General features: G+C 40.1%; 2 protein-coding genes across 2 annotated transcripts in view; one reads left to right on the forward strand and one right to left on the reverse strand.

Annotated features, from left to right (window-relative positions):
* VCPIP1 (valosin containing protein interacting protein 1) overlaps positions 1 to 22,680 on the forward strand; it is a 34,725-nt gene that overhangs the window by 3,754 nt on the left and 8,291 nt on the right. The window contains exon 2 of the mRNA XM_062188404.1: positions 15,446 to 15,532. Within this exon, the coding sequence (XP_062044388.1) occupies positions 15,446 to 15,532 (87 nt within the window). The remainder of the gene's footprint in view (positions 1 to 15,445; positions 15,533 to 22,680) is intronic.
* LOC133758178 (sushi domain-containing protein 3-like) lies at positions 6,628 to 7,067 on the reverse strand. Its single transcript, XM_062189380.1, is given in 2 exon segments — positions 6,628 to 6,770; positions 6,773 to 7,067. Coding segments are annotated over 2 exon segments (438 nt in total).

A 22,680-nucleotide genomic window follows, 5' to 3' on the forward strand; every position in this document is an offset into this window, starting at 1 on the left:
TAATATGCTTTACTAAATCTTAAAGTATGAAGTAAAATTTAAATGTTAGATTTTAGAAGGGCTTTATTTTTGTTGAGATTAGAGTCTTCAGTGAGAAGGCATCTGTGTGTGTTTGTGTTTTCTAATAGTACTAAACAGCAGTGAATTGGGCTTTGACCTACCTAAGTGGAAATTATTTATTTCTGGCTTATTAAGTTCTGAGGCCTAAAACTTAATAGGAAGGATGAGAGCTCTGCACAAATTTATAACTTGATAATGATAATATTAAATATTAGGCAAATATACTAATTGTATTAGGAGATATGTTGGGAACTATCCTAGGCATTTTATATATTTATGTCTCTTAGAATTTCTGATTTCTTAGATACTACATAGAATAGAGGAAAGATTATGTGTTTTTGGACTCAGGAAAACCTAGAATTTGAATCTGGGCTCCACACTTAAGGGTGATTTCAGATAAGCTATTTAACTCTAAAGTAGCTTCAAGTGCTTCCTTCATACAAAATACTGCCTGTAGTTTGTATATCAGGTCAAAGGAACAGTATTCCTAGAACTCTGAGAATTAAATAACATTCTCACAGAATGGATAAAATCAAATATATGCAGAATGCGTTTTAAAAGACTAGGAATTTCCCAGGTGAAAAGCAGAAAAGAGATCTTTCTCAGTGGAAGATGAACTTGAGGGTGTAGCTAATATCTTTTCTATTCTTATATGCTCATTACCTGGTGTATTACCCAGCAGGTAGTGGGCACTTTGAAATTTTTTGGATTGGATTAAATAGATGATGTTAACATATCTAAAAAAAGACTGTCTCTGCAGAAATGGAATGACTGGTCAGCACTGAACACCGAGAAAGACTCTGAAAAGCAGAATTTGGCAGTGTTTATGCACTGATGTACAAAGGAAAAAGATTCATCATCTGGGGTTCATGAAAATTCTGGCAGCTAGAAAGATAATTTCTGTTGAGGGGCAAGAATATTTGACCAGCCCTTTTCATGGCCTGGATAAAAGATCTCAATCACTTTTCCTGATTCTTTATTTATCAAACATCTATTCTGTCACTGATTTAGTTTGTTGATCATAAGGTTACTTAGTTTTTTTGATTTATTTTAAAAATTATCTTATTTGAAATGGAGAATAGAATGAGAGAGAAAGGGAGATACAGAGGGAGAAAGAGAAGGTGAGGGAGGGAGAGAGAGATCTTCTATCTGCTGGTTCATTCCTTAAATGCCTGTAAAAGCCAGGGCTAGGACATACTAAAGCCAGGAGTTAGAACTCCATCTGGATCTTCCACATGGGTAACAGAAAACCAAGTACTTCAACCCTCATCTGCTGCCTCCCAGGCACATTAGCAGGAAGCTTTGAATGGAAGCACCAAGTGGTACCAAAGCAGGTACTCTGATATAAGAGGTGGGCCTTCCAAGTGGCAGCTTAACCTATTGCACCACAACACAAAATCATAAATTTTCGTGTACAAATAAGAGTGCAGATAAAGATTATGTTCATTTTTAAGACTGTCCTCCATTGTAGATTAATAAATAAGTTGACATGGGTAGGATTGTTATTTGAAAGGCAGAATTAGAGAGAAGATGAGAGAGAGAAAAATCTTCCATCTGCTGCTTCTCTCCCCAAATGACCGCAGTAGCCAGTCATTTTGGGCTAGGCCGAAGCCAGGATCCTGGAACTCCATCCTGGTCTCTCATGTGGGTGGGAAGGGCTTTCAAGCATTTGGGCCATCTACGCTGCATTCCCAGGCACATTAGCAAGGAGCTGGATCAGAAGTGGAGCATCCAGAACACAAACCGGTACCCATATGGGATGCTGGCATTGCAGGTGGCAGTTTAACCAGCTGCGCCACAAGGCTGACCCCCTATAGGTACTTTTGGAGTTTGATTTAAGATTCTTGGACTTGAATATCTTACAGCTAGATGATGGGCTGCAGTAAGTTCACCAGAATAATATCTTTGTTCTGATCCATTCCATCTTTACATCTAGCATTTACATTTCTGTCCACAAACCCACAATTTCTTTAAATCTGCTATTTTCAGTGTCAGCACAGAATTTGAGTGTGACAGTTTTTTGCTAACATTGTAGTAGCGGCACTTGAGAGACTTTTCTGCTTTAGAGTACTGAGACAGTGCCTTCTATGGACATTAGTTTTCTCCTTCTAAGTGTAATTGAATCATGTCAATGATATTCTCAATAAAAAGTGATATATTCGAAAATATCAATTTGGAGATGTTATATATACTGTGTGTAAAGACTACTAGGGAACTATTGATATTTCTATCAGAGAGGGCTGGAAAATGGCAGGACTCTGAAAATTGCAAATTTCAAAGTACAAATACTTTGTGAATTAAAAAATGTGAGTTAAACTTCTGCTGAGTTAGTTTAGAAAATAGCTTACCAAGGTTTATGCTACTCAAATAGCCAGCTCTTTCTCATTTAGATTCAGGCTTAAATACTGCCGTTTAAGGGTTTGAGAGTCCTATGCTTACTGTTCTAAGTAGGTTCTGCCTATCATTGTACCTTGTTCACTTATCTCTCAGCACCTATCACAAGCTTTAATGATTTTATTTTTTTGTTTTAGTTATGTGTTTGCCTCCTCTCCTTATTATAAAGCCCATAAAGGCAGAGACTGTAACTTATTTTCTTCACTTATGAATACTCTATCACCTGTTTGAGGATCTGGCACATAATTGGCACCAAATAAGTTTTTGTTGAATGAATGCAGATTATTTCAGCAAAATGAATATATGTTATGAGCTGGAGACTGCTGGGAATACAGAGATGAATGAGAGACAGCCCTTGCCCTTCATAAACTTATTGTAGGGTCTCCACTGAAGGAATTCTATACTTTTTCAGCTTTCATCAATAGATCTCCAGCTTGCTTTTCTATGTACATAAAAATTATCAAACTTCAAAATATGACCAGTATAGCATTTTAGAAAACTTCTCCTTTGATTGAGACTAATGTACACTGTATATGTGCATAGAGATTGTGTATCATCTTTCAATAGACTGTGATGGCTAAGGACATACATTCTTCTTTTTAAGTAGAATACTTATTAAATAGAATTTACGGATTTATGTCAGCAAAACAATAAATGCATCAATCTTTTGCTTAGTACAGACCTTTCAAGAAACTAGTTATTTAAAAAAAAAAAGATTTTTTATTTATTTGAAAGAATTACACAGAGAGAGAAGCAGAGGCAGAGAAAGAGGTCTTCCATCCGCTGGCTCACTCCCCAATTGGCTGCAATGGACAGAGCTGCACTGATCCAAAGCCAGGAGCCAAGAACTTCTTCTGGGTCTCCCACATGGGTGCAGGGGCCCAAGGACTTGGGTCATCTTCTACTGCTTTCCCAGACCATAACAGAGAGCTGGGAGGGAAGTGGAGCAGCTGGGTCTTGAACCAGGACCCATATGGGATGCCAGCACTGCAGGTGGCGGCTTTAACCTGCTGTGCCACTGCGCTGGCCCCAGAAACTAGTTATTTTGAATCTTATGATAGTATAAAATGGAATAACAGTTCTCTACCATAATATTTAATAAATTTTAATCTGATTTATCTAGACCACTGGAGATTTTTGAACTTTTGTGCAGAGTGTCATCTTTATTATTTATGTAATATTTAATATTTTATAATATATGAATTATATAGTTTTAAAATAACTCTGGTGTTACGAGATGTTAATAAAATTTTTCATTGACTAGTTATTTATTAGTCTTTCAAGGTAGATATGACAGGTGGGACGTTATCTACCACACATATTATGCTAATTTTTTCCCCAGTATTCCATTAGGTTTCTAGATATATTTTTAAGAGGTAAAGATAAATTTAGGTGATAATCAAAATTTGTTGGTTTGGAGTTAGGTTGTTTGTGGTATTTACTTTACTTTATTACAAAGGTGACCAGCCTTTCAAGGAATTGACACATGTGCTTGATTTTGATATACCTTCTCTCTTTCTAAATTAACTTTTTAAAAAAATATGGCTTTTTTGTTTTTTAAAGATTTACTTATTTATTTGAAAGGCAGAGTTACGGAGAGAGAGAATGGAGAGAGAGATCTTCCATCTGAAATTGATTCAGTCCCCAAATGGCTGTAATGACCAGTGCTGGATCAGGCTGAAGCCAGGAGCCAGGAGCTTCTTCAGTGTCTCCCACGTGGGTGGCAGGGTCCCAAGGACTTGGGCCATCTTCTGTTGCTTTTCCAGGTATATTACCAGGGAACTGGATCAAAAGTGGAACAGCCAGGACTTGAGCTGGTGGCTATATGGGATGCTGGTATCCCAGGTGGTAGCTTTACGTGTTGTGCCACAACACTGGCCCCAGTGTATGGCTTTTTAGAAAATATTTATTTTTATTTATTTGATAGGCAGAATGACAGAGAAAGAGAGATCTGCTGGTTCACTCCCCAAACACTTACAACAGCCAGGGCTGGGCCAAGCCCAAGCCAGGTGCCTGGAACTCTACCCCATTCTCCTACATGCGTGGCAGGGGCCCAAGTACTTTAGCCATCATCTGCTATGTTAGCAGGAAGCTAGATCAGAAATAAACATAGGAGCTGAGACTCAAATTTGCACTCTGTTATGGGATACAGGTGTCCTGAGAGGTGGCTTATCACCCAGTGCCCCAACTCTTGCCTCTAAATGTATGGTTTTGTAATTTATATTTTAAAAATAAGGGTGGACATTTGGCCTATTGGTTAAGATACCACTGGGGACACCCAGATCCCATATTGTAGTGCCTGGGTTCAAGTCCTGGCTTTACCCCTGATTCTAGGTTTTTTGCTAATACTTACCCTAGGAGGCAGCAGATGATGGCTCAAGTATTTGGGTCCCTGCCACCCATGTGGGTGACTTCGATTTAGTTACCAACTCCAGGTCTGGCCCTGCCCTCACCATTGGGCATTTGAGAAGTGAGCCAGCAGATGGGAGTGTTCTCTCTCAGCCCTCAAATGAATAAAAATAAATACAAAAAATAATTTTTAAATAACCTAGTATTTTCTAATTTTGTAATACTTATTGATATTTCAAATGCCATAAAAATTTCCAGAATCACATTTGAGATTTAGATTCTTATTTTTTAGATGACATTGGATTTGAATATTATTACTGCATCTTGACTTTTTTTTCTTCAGATGTTGGTTGAGGGACAGTTTGAAATGTAGAAAGTGCTTGGGCATATTACTATTCTTTATATGCCATGATAACTCTTCTGTTAATTTGTATATAGCATGTTTGTAATGAGGGAGCAGTCATAAAACTGAATAAAAAAACTAATACATAGATATATCGTAAGGTAAATATGTATGTTGTAAATAGTAATTTTATATAATCATACGTTGAAGATTGAGTTATTCCTTTCAGTGCTTAGTTGCATAGATACCTTTATTTTCTTAATGTTTTTTCAATTACAGGATAATTTTTTTTTATTATTTTTTTTATTTTTTGACAGGCAGAGTAGACAGTGAGAGAGAGAGACAGAGAGAAAGGTCTTCCTTTGCTGTTGGTTCATCCTCCAATGGCCGCCGCGGTTGGCGCGCTGCGGCCGGCGCACTGCGCTGATCCGATGGCAGGAGCCAGATGCCTATCCTGGTCTCCCATGGGGTGCAGGACCCAAGGACTTGAGCCATCCTCCACTGCATTCCCTGGCCACAGCAGAGAGCTGGCCTGGAAGAGGGGCAGCCGGGACAGAACCGGCGCCCCGACCGGGACTAGAACCCGGTGTGCCGGCACCGCAAGGCGGAGGATTAGCCTAGTGAGCCGCGGCGCCGGCCCAGGATAATATTTTTAAAATTCAAAAATTAAAATATGTATAAAGTAAAATTAGGTAGTTCTCTTAAACATTTATACTCTTCAGAGAAGCTCATTATTAATAGATTGGGATATATCCCTTCGGACTGTATGTGATTGTGTGTGTGTACATACAAATTTGCACATAATTGAGTTAGTGTGCATGTGCACATATGGTGATAAATATATCCTTTAATACTGATGGTGACTCTAAAACCTGTGTGGCTGAATTTCTGTAAGGAATTGAGTATAAGACAAGAAACAGGTGTGCTTTCCTTAGGAACCAGTTTGTTGATGGGATCAGAAAAATTTTAGGATCCAAGGGTAAGTGGGAAAGGTTAGAAAGATGGCAACAATTCCTTCAGCAGATGAGTTACATCTGTGATTTTCTTTGGTAGTAACAGTCCCATGTTGCTACTTTAAGTTTGGAACTTGAAAATTATTTTAAAATTTGGAATTTTTATTTAAAATATTTTATTTTATTTTTTATTTATTTTGTAGTTGCTGAAAGGAAGTTTATTGCTCTTTTCTTAGTCTACTGTGTAAAACTAGATCTGCGCAAGATGTCTCCCAGCCTCTTTAAAGGAACCCTGGTTGGAGGGAGACTGCACCTCTGAGCTGACCCCAACATGCTTTAAAAATGAGCCACTGTCAAATCGCTGTAGCCTGGCACTTCAGGTCCGAGCCCGCCCCACTGGGCCCCCAGCCCTCAGCATCAGGGCAACCCAAGGCTGATTTCCAGATATGTGTTGAACTGCAGATGATCAGCTAGGTGGTCAGCCTGGCTCTCCTCATGTGGATGGTGACGCTGGCCTTGGCACGGTGGTCATCCCGGAAAGTGTGCTGTAGTTGGCCCAGGCGCGGGGAGGGTCTGTCTTGGGTTTTCTGTGTGCACCATCACGTAGGTGTGGGGGCTGCTGGAGGGGCTCCAGGGGCCCTTGTCCACGCTGCAGGTCGCACTGTCCACGTCTCTGTGGTGAAGCTGTGGTTGTCATGCGCCTGAGCACGCCGGCTCCCGGGGCCGCTGCTGTTGTTGAAGTTGAGGCCCTTGAGGCAGAGATACACAGCCTGCACCGTTTCCAGATCCTCGCCTCTCAACTGGTGCCACAGCTGGGCCGTCCTGTCCGAGCGCTGCTGCTTGCTCCTCTTCATGAACTTAAGGAGGCAGCAGGTGAGGAAGGCCATGGACATGAGCAGAATGATGGCACAGCTCACGATGGAGGCAATCATCGCCACTTTGAAGCCTAGGACCTCCTGTAGTGGCATGGCTTCTTGTGTAGCGTGAACTTGGAGGTCACCGAGACCCTGAGAACAATGCCTTCAAGTGGTTCGTTTTTTTTTTTTTTTAACTTTTATTTAATGAATATAAATTTCCAGTGTTCAGCTTATGGATTACAATGGCTTCCCCCTCCCATAACTTCCCTCCCACCCGCAACCCTCCCCTCTCCTGTTCCCTCTCCCCTTCCATTCACATCAAGATTCATTTTCAATTCTCTTTATATACAGAAGATCAGTTGAGTATAAAGATTTCAACAGTTTGCACCCACATAGAAACACAAAGTGAAACATACTGTTTGAGTACTAGTTATAGCATTAAATCAAAATGTACAGCACATTAAGGACAGAGATCCCACATGAGGAGCAAGTGCACAGTGGCTCCTGTTGTTGACCCAACAAATTGACACTCTAGTTTATGGTGCCAGTAACCACCCTAGGCTCTCGTCATGAGTTGCCAAGGCTATGGAAGCCTTCCAAGTTTGCCGACTCTGATCATATTTAGACAAGGTCATAAAAGACAGAGTGAGGATAGTAACCAGTGATCCTAAGAGTGGCATTTACCAGGTTTGAACAATTATACAGCATTAAGTGGGGAAGAGGACCATCAGTACACACAGGTTGGGAGTAGAGCCATTGGTGGTAGAGTAGAGGTTATGATTACAAAGGAATGAGGCCCAAGTGTGCTAGACAGGGTCTAGAACAAAGGACAGAGTCATTATTAGAGGAGCTAAGAAAGGTGCTGTCTAAGCTACAATTAAGTTTTCTGACTGAGAGGCAAATAGAACCTGATAGAAGGGGCTTGATAATAATCTGTTGGGCTTTAGGCCTTTAGACCTGCCCTGGAGTCGAAGGATGCCCAGGTCAGAGCCACAGATCTTATTGGCTCTAAGCTGAAAAGCCCTTCACTCAGCCCAACTTCCAAAGTGACCACTGCAGCTGAGGGGATGGTCAAGTAGGGTCAGCAACATTGCAGGCAGAACTGTAAATTTCTTGCTAGAGATGCCCCCTGCCTTTACCTGGCCAGCTCTCCTCCCAGGCCAGCCAAGTAATGAAAGTCAACAGAGTGCCTTCCCCTAGGAGGTTCACACCTCCCTTAGGATATACCTCAAGTGGTTCATTTTTTAATGTGCTTTTAAACATTAAAAATTACTTCTTATAAATAGAAAAAATAGACTAAACAAACAAAAAAGACCATCTCTGAAACCACTGCCATGAATAACCTCTGTTCATATAGAAAAACTAAAGACTATGAGGAAGAGGAGTTGTGGAAAAGAAGTTCTTTATAGTGGTGGTATAGATTTTTCTGTTTATATACATGCGCAGTACTTTGAATAGAAGTATTTTACTGTTGTGTCATGAAGAAACAGTTGAATTAAAGGGGCCAGTGTTAGGGCGCAGTGGGTTAATGCTGTGTGTAATGCAGATATCCCATATGGGTTTCAATTCAAGTCCTGGCTTTCCCACTTCTGATCTAGCTCCCTGCTAATATGCCTGGAAAGGCAGTAGAGGCTTGCCAGGTGCTTGGGCCCCTGTACCCATGTGAGAGACTTGGGTGGAATTCGTGGCTCCCAGCTTTAACCTGGCTCAGCCCAGATGTTGTGGCCATTTTGGGAATGAACCAGAAGATGGAAGATTTCTCCTTCTCCTTCTTTCTCTCCCTCTTCCTCTTCCTTTCCTGCTTCTTCTTTCTCTGTAACTTTGGCTTTCAAATTAATAAATTTTTTTAAAAAGTTGAATTGTAAAGGAAAATTAATTGGAGACTAACAGAAAAATACAAATTCACATAATGTGTGCTAGAAGCTTTACTAGATATTCCTATTCTCAGATAATTTGCTTTCTAATGAAATGGCAGAAAAACAATTCTTTCCTTTTTTCCCTATGATTCTGTTTTTATTAGATTCTTGAAGAAAAATATATGAGGATACTTCAAAAAATTGTGGAAAATGGCATTAAAGGTATGTTTTATTTGGTGCAAAATTTTTTTTGAAATCCATGCATAGTGTTTTCATAATACACATTTTCCACTTTCAAGAATTTTTTGTGCCAAAATAAACTCATATTTTAATTCCATTTTCCATGAACTTTTTGAAGTATCCCCATGTTTTATAACATTGAAGAATATTATCATCATTCTGTTTCAGTTAAGTTCTTTTGTATTACTTTCAGGCACTGGGAAAGCTTCATTTATAGCATTCATTCTGTGCATCCATTCAACCAGCATGAAGAATGCTACTCTCTGTTAAACACTGTGCCAGACCTTGGGAATAGAAAGTCAGGCCACTGATCTTTTCCTGAGTCTGGAAAAGCTTCTAGTTTAGAAGGGGAAAAAGAAAAGTAAGCTACATTAACTTACAATATGATTAGGGCTCTGATATTCATATGCACAGGTTCATCAAAGAAAGATGCTTAGCTAATCACCACTCCAAAGAATACTAGAGGAAGTCAACTAAGTTGAATTTCAAAGTATATAAAACAATTATTGGCCTACAGGGAAATGGAGCAGTTTGGTGCTGTTGGTTTGTAAAAATGAAGTCAAGTGGGGCCAGCGCTGTGGCTCACTTGGTTAATCCTCTGCCTGCGGCACCAGCATCCCATATGGCCGCTGGGTTCTAGTCCCAGTTGCTCCTCTTCCAGTCCAGCTCTGCTGTGGTCCGGGAAGGCAGTGGAGGATGGCCCAAGTCATTGGGCCCCTGCGCACACATGGGAGACCAGGAGGAAGCACCTGGCTCCTGGCTTTGGATCAGCATTGTTCCAACCATAGTGGCCATTAACTAACCATTAGTTAGTTTTTAATTACCAATGGAAGGAAGACCTTTCTCTCTTTCTCTCTCTCTAACTGTCAAATAAATAAATAAATAAATAAATGAAATCAAGTATGATGTGAGATAGGAGAAGCAGGACCAATTCTTACAGTGTCTTGTATGCCTTGAAAATGAACCTTAGATTTTGCCATATGAATCCATATGGTTTTGGAAAACCATTAAATGTTTAACTCTGAAGGCTGTATGGAGGAGGGACTTGGGGAGGACAAACTGAGGTGGCAGTATTCCAGGCAGGAGATGAGGCCTGAGCCAGATCAGTAGAAAAAAGCATTGGAGAGCCATTTAACACTAGTATGGGACTTGTGCAATGTCCCAGCTGCTGCTGCCTGATCACCAGTCCCTTTCCTCATTTCTTTTACCAGCAAACATGACTTCTGTGGAGGTATTTATATACTTAAGGAAATAACATTTTTTTCTCCAACCATTGTTAGTGCCATGAATGTCTGTAAGAGAAGGTACTAATAGTTCCATTAAATTTGTTGCAACACAGTTTGACTACTTTATCAGAAACAAGAAAATCAAGAAAAAGAAGTTAACGTTTCCCATAAGATTATGGAGAAATTCAAACAATCTTTACCTCTCCGTTTACTAAAACTATTTACGAGGAAGCCAGGAATGCAAGTCAAAACATATCATTAGGTTCCCATTATAGTGACAGAGAAATGTTAAGATTGCTCAAAAGTTATCTCCAAGTATCTAAAAGGCAAGCAAAACTTTGGGCAGTAATTCCCCTAAACAATTCATAAAACAAAATTACCCATTAACCCAAAGGTCAATTCTCATTCTCAAAAAATTGTCTAAAAACAATGCCCCCACTATGTTCCTCACAAAACCACTCATATGACATCATTGTTTTAACTCATTTTGTCAACCTTTGTGATAAAAGTTTTACATTTGCCTGTAGCATTGTCCTTTACTATATAAACCCAAGCCTTACTATAATAAATCGCAGCAGCATACTCATAACGTGTGTGTCTGTCTGTCATTTCCCCGCCGATTCCTGATTCTCCTAAGAGCCTTCGCCCCTTATTCTCCCTCGGTCTGTGTCTCCGCGAGAGCCGGTCCGCGGCATACTAGTAGAAGTTTAATATCTTGGAAGTGGTATAAGCTTTGGAATGATAAACAGGATTCAGATCTTAGCTCTGTTACTTAACAGCTGTGTGATCCTGGGAGAGTTACTTAAGCTCTTTGAGTTTGTCTCCTTGTCTTTAGAGCTTAGTTTTAATGAGTAATGAACCTATATAAAGTACCTGTTCATAGCTAGGTAGATAATAGAGGCTTAGATGATATTTATACTTTCCTTAAGGCAATAGAGCAGTGGGACTATATTGCTCTAAATTAGGGAGTAAAAATCAGTTCCTGGGAGGAGTTCATTAGTTAGTTTTTAATTACTCTATTGAAATACCCAAACAGGCTACTTTATAAAGAAAAAGGGTTTATTTTACTTATGGTTCCAAAGGTTCACAATCTTAAGATCAGATGGGCCTTACTGGTTTAGCCTTTGGTGAAGGTGTTTTTGCTGGTAGAATCCCAAGGTGGCACAGGGCATCACATATCAAGAGACAGAACACAAATAGCTGTGGTCTGTGTCTGTCTCTCTTTTAAAGATTTATTTATGTATTTGAAAGATTGACAGAATGATATCACCCATCCATTGGTTCTAGCCCTTGTATGTCTTAGTTTTACACATTAAATAGAATCAGATTATTTTTCATCCTTCCTCCCTACTATGGTTTGAATATTTGTCCCCCTAATCTCAGTTTAGTTCCTGAAGTCTTAGGTTAATGGTACTTAGAGAGTAGAAACTTAGTCTATTTACAGTGTTTAGAAGTAGGGTCTTTTGGATGAGGTCATTGGAGTGGAATCTTGATGATTGAATCCTGATGGTTTTATAAGAGACCAATAGGGGCCAATATTGTGGATCAGTAGGTTAAGCTATCAGCATCCCATATCAGAGTACCAGTTTGAGTGCCCACTACTCTGCTTCTAATCCATCTCCTGCTGATGGGCCTGGAAAAGCTGTAAAGGATGGCCCAAGTACTTGAGACCCTACCGCCTAAATGGGAGACCTGGATGAAGTTCCGGGCTCCTGGTTTCAGCCTGACCCAGCCCCAGCTATTGTAGCCATTTGGGTAGTGAAATAGGAGATGTAAGATTGATCTCTCTCTTTTTCTGTCTCTCTGTCTCTAATGCTTTGCCTTTCAACTAGTTGAAAAAGTTACAGAGAGAAAGGTGGGCCCAAGCACTTGGGCCATCTTCTGTTGCTTTTCCCAGGCCATTATCAAGGAGCTGGATTGGAACTGGAGCAGCTGGGATTCAAACCAGGACGCATATGAGATGCTGGCATTGCAGGGAGCGGCTTTACTTGCTATGCCACAATGCTGACCCTCAAATAAATACTTCTTAAAACAAAACCCTGGGGCTGGCTCAGTGGTGTAGTGGGTAAAGCTGCTGCCTGCAGTGCCAGCATCCCATATGGGCATGGGTTCAAGTTCCGGCTGCTCCACTTCCAAACCAGCTCTCTGCTGTGGCCTGGGAAAGCAGCAGAAGATGGCCCAAGTCCTTGGGCCCCTGCACCCATGTGGGAGACCCAGAAGAAGCTCCCGGCTCCTGGCTTTGGATCGGCGCAGCTCTGGCTGTTGTGGCCATCTGGGGAGTGAACCAGTGGATAGAAGAACTCTCTCTCTCTCTCTCTGCCTCTGCCTCTTTGTAACTACTTTTCAAATAAATAAATAAATCTTTAAAAAATACCCACAAAACCCTATTTTATATATATATATATATATATATATATATATATAGTACATAAAAAGATATACATATATATAGTACATAAAAAGATATACAGTGTATCTGAAGTATTCAAATGTCAGGGAGGATGGAACCAATTTAAAAAATAATGTCTAAAAATGCTCCTTATTGGGGCTGGCTTTGTGTTACAGCAGGCTAAGCCACCTGTTGGGATGCTCACATCTCATATTTGAGTACTAGTTTGAGTTACAGCTACTGTGCTGCAATACAGCTCTCTGCTAATGCACCCTGGGAGCAGCAGATGATGGTTCAAGTATTTAAGTCTTTGCCATCCACGTAAGAGGCCTGAATGGAGTTCCTGGCTTCTGACTTCAGCCTGGCCCTATCCTGGCTGTTGCAGGCTTTTGGGAAGTGAACCAGCAGATAAAGATTTCAGTTTTCACACTACCTTAACAGCAAATAAAATGAAAACACTCCTTAGGGCATGATAATGAAAATGAAGTTGAGAAACACTGCAGTTGAGTGATGTTCTTTCTTTTTTATTATTTTTTTTAATTTTATTTATTTATTTATTTTTTAACAGGCAGAGTGGACAGTGAGAGAGAGAGACAGAGAGAAAGGTCTTCCTTTACTGTTGGTTCACCCTCCAATGGCTGCTGTGGTCGGTGCACCACGCTGATCTGATGGCAGGAGCCAGGTACTTCTCCTGGTCTTCCATGCGGGTTCAGGGCCCGAGGACTTGGGCCATCCTCCACTGCACTCCTGGGCCACAGCAGAGAGCTGGCCTGGAAGAGGGGCAACCGGGACTAGAACCCGGTATGCTGGCGCCACAGGTGGAGGATTAGCCTATTGAGCCGTGGTGCCGGCTGAGTGATGTTCTTTCTTAAGTAAGGAATGGTTAAGAAAGGTACTAAGAAATACTTTTCTTACTAGTATACAGGTGGTCAGTTCTGAGTTCACCATTTTTGGTAACTATTCAGATTTTTATAAAAAGAATTAGGTGCTTCCATATTATTTTTTGATAAGACTTCCAAAAAGTGATATCTTAGACCATTCTAGAAAATACTAAGTGTATTTAATATAACATTGACAATAACTAAATGAAAGACTATCACTATAGAAAGCATTTATCCAAATAGAAGTTTAATGATAAGTGCAGCAATCAGAGCTTTTACCAGGATTATTGTTTCTATATTTAGGGGCTTTTATGAATACTCAAAATTTTAAATTAAACTTCTGTGTGTCTACCCTTAGGTATAGCCATTTGGGTAGTACTGCATTATTATTAAATAAGATGTACATAAATAAATGCTTTGGTTATCTGAAACTTTAAGTGTCAAGGCTTTTAAAATTTATGTACTTTAAATTTATTCTGAAGACAACTTTAGCCAACTGCCACATGAATTCACATCCATGTATATAAATATGGGAAAGGAGAACTCTTTGGGAGATTATAGGTACGTAGTGATTAGTTAGTGTCATCACTGCCATTCAAAGCTCAGATTCAACAGTATGATATTCTAGTAGGACAGACAAAAGTAAACCTTTCTTTGTTAAAATTAAGAAATTTCCTGATTTTAAAAGTATTAGCTATACATTACAGAATAGGAATATTCTGGTACATTATCAGAATACCTTACCAGAATAATGGAGTATAAAGGTACATAAAAACAGCCATATTCTAGAAACCCAAAGTAATTTTTATGTTCCTTCCATTCTTTGACTTTTTCAACAGTGATTATCATTCTTATTTTTTGTGTATAACTTCTTATTGAAATAGACACTGTCATAATTTTGAAAAAATATTGAAATAGTGATTTGCTTGTGGATGTTTTGTGGTTTTCTTAAGGTTATTCTGAATCTCTTTACCAAGTCATTTTTCCCTCCATATTTCTATTTTTAAAGACAATATAAATTATTTTATATTTGTTCTAGCCCTATCCCATTTAACTTTTACTTAGTTTTAACAAATTGAAGTATATAATATAATATACTTTTAAAAATCTATTTTAAAACCTTTTCTGTTGTGATCTAGAGTTTGCTGTTTCCTTTGAAATGAATGAGTTTTCAGACAACTTTTGTTCAATATGCCCAATAGTGACTCCGCAGTTTTTTTTGTTTTTTTTTTTTAAAGATTTTATTTATATTTCACAGGACAGCTAGAGTTACAGACAGTGAGAGAGAGACAGAGAGAAAGGGCTTCCTTCCATTGGTTCACCCCTCAAATGGCCGCAACGGCTGGAGCTACGCCGATCCAAAGCCAGGAGCCAGATGCTTCTTCCTGGTCTCCCACACGGGTGCAGGGGCCCAAGGACTTGGGCCATCCTCCACTGCCCTCCTGGGCTACAGCAGAGAGCTGGACTGGAACAGGAGTAACCAGGACTAGAACCCGGTGCTCATATGGGATGCTGGTGCCACAGGTGGAGGATTAAACTGCTGCATCGGCCCCAACTCATGCAATTTTAAAGACATTTTTAAATGAGTTCCTACATTTTAACATTGAGAGAATTCATATTAAAAGATTGGATTCCTGGCTTGTTTTGAAAAACCACGTTGTCATGAAACATTGGGCCAATACTTTTCCATGACACCACTTGGCAGTGGCTGCCGCCTTTAGATGAGATGTGTACTTTTTAGTGTGCCACAGTCCTGTCACTCACTCTATTTCTCTCTATGTTATACCAAGAAATTCCACTCATTTGGGAATTCTGCCTTGCATTCTCTGTTCTCGGCTAATCCATATTAAAGCAGTCCTAGCTTTGTTGCTAATTCTTAATCTGTTTTGTTTTACAGGAGAAGATGTATGGTCTTATGCAAAAGGACTTCCACACATGTTTCAGCAGGGTGGTGTCTTCTACAATATTATGAAGAAAACCATGGGTATAGTTAATTTCTGATTTTATTCTCAGATAATATCTCTGTTCAGCTTGTTGTAAGATTTAGAAAGTTCAGATAGTATTCTACTAAAAATATTTTGAAAGCTAAATTTATGTGAATATTTTCTTACAGTCTGCTGCCTCGTTAAAATCAATTATTTATTCTAACATAATTTATGTTTTCTGCTATATTACTAAAAATCTATTACTTGTTTGCTCCTGTTTTCTCATTTAAATATGATTTTAAAGACAAATTTTGAAATTAGAAGCAAATTTGATTATAAAGCTAGTAATTATCCCAGAACTAGATAATAATTTTATTATGTTTTGGCTAAGATTAGTATATACTTAATTGCTTTCTAGGTTTTAGGAAACAACTTGTTTTACGTTATGTGTGCATTATTTTTAAAGATAAATATACTTGTGTGCAAGTGTATAACTATCTTCAAAATTTTTAGGTCTTCAGAGAGAGGTTGCCAGGTCCTGTGTTTGGCCTTCTCACATCTTTTCAAAGATTTGACATGGATGCTTTTTAGTCCCAGACTTAACCACTCTGGCGCACCTCAGTATTTCACCTCCCTGGGCTTCACAGAAACTGAAGTACAAAAATCTGTATTTTGTGATTTTTATCTCTACCTCACAGAACTTTTAGAAATTTTTCTTTTTTTTCTTTTTCTCTCTCTTTTTTTTTAAAGATTTATTTGAAAGGTGGAGTTACAAAGAGAAAGAGAGACAGAAAGAGTGATATTCTATCTGCTGGCTCACTCCCCAAACGGCCACAATGACCAGGGCTGGGCAAGGCTGAAGCCAGGAACCAGGAGCTTCTTCAGGACTCCCACATGGGTGCAGGGGCCCAAGGACTTGGGCCAACCTCTGCTGCTTTCCCAGGCAAATTAGCAGGGAGCTGGATCAGAAGTGGAGTACCCAGGACTGGAACTGGCACCCATATGGGATGTGACACTGCAGGACGTTGCTTAACCCGCTGCTCCACAACACCGGCCCCTATTTTTCCTTCTTCAAATTACCAATCTGGGACAGGCATTTGGCACAGTGAAATGCCACTTGGGATGCCCACATCCCTTATTGGAATGCATGGATTCAAGTCCTACCTCTGCTTCCTAGCCAGCTTCCTGCTAATGTGCACCTAGGGAGGCAGCACATAATGGCTGCATTATTGGGTCCCTTCCACCCACATGAGAGAACCTGATAGAGTTCTGGGCTCCTGGTCTTTACCTAGCGTGGCCCTGGCTGTTAAGGGCATTTGAGGAGTGAACCAACAGATAAAGATTCTTCTCTGTCCATCTCTGCTTCTCTGCCATTCGAATAAAACTTTTTTTTATGTTTTATTTTTATTTTATTATTTATTTATTTATTGTATTTTATTATTTATGGGGGTGGCACTGTGGCGCAGCGGGTTAATGTCCTGGCCTGAAGTGCCGGCATCCCATATGGGCGCATTCAAGACCCGGCTGCTCCACTTCCGATCCAGCTCTCTGCTGTGGCCTGGGAAAACAGCAGAAGATAGCCCAAGCCCTTGGGCCCCTGCACCCAAATGGGAGACCAGAAGAAGCTCCTGGCTCCTGGCTTCGGATCGGCGCAGCTCCAGCCGTTGCGTCCATTTGGGGAGTGAACCATCAGATGAGGACCTCTCTCTCTCTCTTTTTTTTTTTTTCTTTTTTAATTTAATTTAATTTTTTAGAAAGGCAGAGTGGATAGTGAGAGAAAGAGACAGAGAGAAAGGTCTTCCTTTTCCGTTGGTTCACCCCCGAATGGCCGCTGCGGCTGGCGTGCTGCGGCCGGCGCACCGTGCTGATCCGAAGCCAGGAGCCAGGTGCTTCTCCTGGTCTCCCATGCGGGTGCAGGGCCCAAGGACCTGGGCCATCCTCCACTGCACTCCCGGGCCACATCAGGGAGCCGGACAGGAAGAGGAGCGACTGGGACAGAATCCGGCACCCCGACCGAGACTAGAACCCGGGGTGCCGGCGTCACAGGCGGAGGATTAGCCTGTTGAGCCGCGGCGCCAGCCAGGACCTCTCTCTCACTCTGCCTCTCCTCTCTCTGTAACTCTGACTTTCAAATAAATAAATAAACATTAAAAAAATATTTATTTATTTGAAAGAGTTACACAGAGGAAGAGAGAGAGAGAGAGAGAGAGGTCTTCCATCTGCTGGTTCACTCCCCAGTTGGCCTCAATGGCCAGAGCTGTGCCGATCCGAAGCCAGAGCCAGGAGCTTCCTCTGGGTCTCCCGTGAGAATGCAGGGGCCCAAGGACTTGGGCCATCTTCTGCTGCTTTCCCAGGCCATAGTAGAGAGCTGGATCAGAAGTGGAGCAGCTGGGTCTCAAACTGGTTCCCATATGGGATGCCAGCAATGCAGGCAGTGGCTTAACCCTCTACATCACTGTGCCGGCCCCCGAATAAAACTTGAAAAAACATTCATCCAACTTGATTGTTGTAGAAATGTTCAAGAATATACTAGTGTGGCAAGAATAATGTAACAAACCCCCATTTACCCACTACCCAGTTTCAGCAATTATCAGTACATGTCCACCTTCTTCTCCACTGAGCTGTCTTAAAGTAAGTCTCGGGGGTGGGTGCTGTGGTACAGCAGGGCTAAGCCTGTTCTTGGGATGACCACATTCTGCATTGGAGTGCTGATTCAAGTCCTGGCTACTTTGCTTCCAATCCAGTTTCCTGCTAATTTGCCTGGGAAGGCAACAGGTGATGACCCAAATGCTTGGGCCCCTGACATGTATATGGGTAACCCAGATGGAGTGCCTGGTTCCTGACTTGAGCCTGGTCCAGCCTCGGCTGTTGGGGTCATTGTGGGAATGAACCACTTTATGGAAGATGTCTGTCTCTCCCTCTCTCTTGGCACTCTGCATTTCAAATAAATAAATATTTAAAATTAAAAAAAAATTCTTTTCAGCACTTCAAAAAGTTGCCTGTGCTCTATTGTAATCTGTCTCCCTAAGTACTGCCCCCAGACCTTGGCCAGCCAGTTGTTTTTTTGTTTGCTTTGTTTTATTTTTGTGTGTATATATTTTTGTGTAATTTTCGAGATCACATTTTTAAATTTATGTTATGGTCAAAGGCTTAATTATCCACTAAATAAAGAATTCAGCAAATATGAAGTAAAAAGACTATAGGCTCAGTAGGATCTGTCCCTCTGTATTTGCCTTTTTCATAGTGCCACATAAATGGAATCATATAGGATAACCTTTTGTCTGGCTTCTTGGATTTAGCACAGAAGTTGGCAAACCATGGCTTTGGGTCATATTAGATCTGCTGCCTGTTGTTGTATATAAAGTTTTATTGGGACACCATGCTGTTTATTGTTTATTGCTGCTTTTCATAGCTGAGACAAAGATGATATGGTCTACAAAACCAAAAGTATTTACCATGCTTCCTTTTACAGAAAAACATTGACCTTTTTGGTAGTACACTACTTTGTTGACTCTATTAGGATTTTTTCCTTTTCAGTGCAGAGTAGAATTCCATTTTTAGATTTTTCCACATTTTAAGAAAAATCCATATCCAGTACAAGGATATTTGCTTGTTTTCAATTTTTAGCTGTTATGAATAAAACCATCATAAACATTTGGGTATAGGTCTTTGTGTAGGGATATGTCTTCACTTTTCTTTGGTAAATATGTAAGAGTGGAATTATTGGGTCATCTGGTAAATTTATAAGAAACTTCCAAATCATTTTCTAAAGTAGCTGAACATTTTTACTTCCCACTAGCACTGTTAGTTCTAGTTATTCTGTATTCTTGATAGCAATTGGTAATATCAGTTTTTGTTTCTAAAAACCATTCTAATAGGTTTGTAGTACTTTCTCACAATGGTTTTAATTTCCATTTCCCTGATAATTAATAATGTTGAGCATCTTTGTGCTTGTTTGCTTTTTTTTTGCCCATTTGAAAATTGTTTTTATGTTGCTTGTGAATTTTGAAAATTTTTTATATATTTTTTTGAGAACACGTCATTTATCACATAGGTGTCTTTGCAAACATGTTCTCCCAATCTGTAGCTTTATCTTTTTTATTCTCTTTGCTATATCTTTTAAAGATCAGAGTTTTAAATTTTGGTATAGTCCAACTTAACATTTTTTTTCTTTTTGGTTCATGGTTTTTGTGTCCTAAGAAATACTTGCCTAATCCAAGGTCCAAAAAAGTTTATTCTTTTTTTTTTTTTTAATCTAGGTTTATGATGCATTTCATGTTGATGTTTTAATATGTTGCAAGGTATGAGTTAAAGTTCATTTTTTTTTTTTTTTTTTGACATGCAGAGTTAGACAGTGAGCGAGAGACACAGAAAGGTCTTCCTTTCATTGGTTCACTCCCCTAATGGCCGCCATGGCTGGTGCTGCGCCGATCCGAAACCAGGAGCCAGTGCCTCCTCCCGGTCTCCCATGTGGGTGCAGGGACCCAAGCACCTGGGCCATCCTCCGCTGCCCTTTTGGGCCACAGCAGAGAGCCAGACCAGAAGAGGAGTAACCGGGACTAGAACCCAGGGTGCCAGCACCGCAGGCAGAGGACCAGCCCAGTGAGCTACGGCGCTGGCCAGTAAAGTTCTTTTTCTTTTTTTTTTTTTTTTTTGACAGGCAGAGTGGATAGTAAGAGAGAGAGATAGAGAGAAAGGTCTTCCTTTTTGCCATTGGTTCACCCTCCAATGGCCGCTGCCGCCGGCGCATCTCGCTGATCTGAAGCCAGGAGCCAGGTGCTTCTCCTGGTCTCCCATGCGGGTGCAGGGCCCAAGGACTTGGGCCATCCTCCAGTGCCTTCCCGGTCCATAGCAGAGAGCTGGCCTGGAAGAGGGGCAACCAGGATAGAATCCGGCGCCCCAACTGGGACTAGAACCCCGTGTGCCGGCGCCGCAAGGTGGAGGATTAGCCTGTTAAGCCATGGTGCCGGCCAGTTCTTTTTAAAAAGTGATTGACCACTGGTGCTGTGGCATAGGGGGTAAAAGCAGCTGCCTGCGGTGCCAGCATCCCATATGGGTACCGGTTCAAGTCCCAGCTGCTCCACTTCTGATCCAGCTCTGCTATGGCCTGAGAATGCAGTATAAGATGGCTCAAGTGTTTGGGCCCCTGCACCCATGTGGGAGACCCAGAAGAAGCTTCTGACTGTTGGCTTTGGATCTGCTCAGCTCTCTGGTTGTTGCAGCCATCTGGGGAGTGAATCAGCAGATGGAAGACCTCTTTCTTGCTCTCTCTCTCTCTCTGCCTCTGCCTCTCTGTAACTCTGCCTTTCAAGCAAATAAATAAATATTAAAAAATAATAATAATAAAAAGCAATTGACCATATGAGTCTAGTTCTGAAATCTCTTTTGTTGACCTATATATCTCTCCTTTTGTCAGTGCCTTATCTTGATTGTTGTATCCTTTTAGTAATTCTTGAAATCAGAATTGATGTGAATATTCCATCTTGATTTTTTTTTTTTTTTGAGATTTATTTATTTATTTGAAAGGCAGAGCTACAGAAAGGCAGAGGCAGAGAGAGAGAGAGAAGTCTTCTATCCACTGGTGTACTCTCAAAATTGCCGCAACGGCTAGAGCTGGGCTTATCTGGAGCCAGGAGCCAGAAGCTTCCTCTGGGCCTCCCACAGGGGTGCAGGAGCCCAAGAATGTAGGCCATCTTCTGCTGCCTTCCCAGGCCATAACAGAGAGCTGGATCAGAAATGGAGCAGCTGAGTCTTGAACTGGTCCCCATATGGGATGCCAGCATGCAGGTGGCGGCTTTGCTCGCTATGCCATAGTGTCGGCCTCCTATCTTGATTCTTTTTCAAAACTGTTTCAGGTATTCTGGATCTTTTGCTTATTCGTGTAAGTTTTAGAACCATTTTGTTAATTTCTATAAAAAAAAAGTCTGGTGTATTTTTATTTGACTGCATTGACTATGTAAATCAAATTGACAACAGTTGATTTCTTGATGGCATTGAATCTTCTGATTCATGAAAATGTTATAATTTTATCTTTAAGTTTTCATTAATTTTCAGCATACAGATCTTGTCATACTTTGTTAGATTTATACCTAAATATTTTGCCATCTTTTAGATGATATCATAAAAAGATATTTTTAAATATTTAAAATTTCCTAGTGATTACTAGTATATAGAAATAAAATTGGTTTTCATACATTGATCTTGTACCCTGTGACCTTGCTAAACTTACATTTTAGTTCTAGCAGACAATGAAATTAGGTAGATTATTTGGGATTATCTGTGTAGGCCATCATATCTTTTGCAAATAAAAAAAGTTTGATTCTTTTTAAAATCTTATATGCCTTTATGGCATTTTCTTCCCTTATGACAATATCTAATACTTTCAGTTCAATATTGAATAGCAGTGGTAAGAGTGGAAATTTTTGCCTTGTTCCTTACCTTCAGGGAATGTATTCAACATGTAGGTTTTTCTGAGATATCCTTGATATGATTTGAAGACATTTTCTTCTAAGATTTGCTAAGAGTGTGTATAGTGAATAGCTGTTGAATCTTGTCTGTCCTTTTCCTGTATCTATTAAGATGATCATATATATAGTTTGTTGATTTTTGAATGTTGACCAATTTTGCTTGATAGCTTCCATTTGTTGAGTGTTTTTGTGACTATGTTCATGCGAATAACAGTCTATAGTTTTCTTTTAATGACTGTTTAGTCAGAGTAATGATGGCTTTATAAAATAGAGTTGGGAGCATTTCTTCCTGTTGTTTTCTGCTAACCATTTGGTAAAATTCACCAGTTAAGCTGTCTGAATTTGGAGTTTGCTTTGTGAGCAGTTTTTAACTATGGATTTAATAAAGATAATTCTCTTAAGTAAGCTTTGTTAGTTTTATCTTTCAAGAAATCTGTCCATTTCATCCAACTTAGCAAATTTATTGGCTTAAAGTTGTTTATAGTATTCCTTAATTTTCCTTTTAATGTCTGATATTGACAATTCGTGCCTTCTTCCTCCACTCATTTTTTTTTCCTCTTGGCTAATAGTTTATCAGTTTTATTGATCTTTTCAAAGAAACAACTTTTGGATTCACAAGATGTTCTGTTATTTTTTTTTTATTTCAGTTTTTTTTTTCTTTCTTTCTCTCTTTCTCTCTTTCTTTCTTTCTTTCTCTCTCTCTTTTTCTTTCTTTCTCTCTCTCTCTCTCTCTCTCTCTC

This window comes from Lepus europaeus, chromosome 4 (genome assembly GCF_033115175.1).
Source record: "Lepus europaeus isolate LE1 chromosome 4, mLepTim1.pri, whole genome shotgun sequence".
Lineage (NCBI taxonomy): Eukaryota > Metazoa > Chordata > Mammalia > Lagomorpha > Leporidae > Lepus > Lepus europaeus.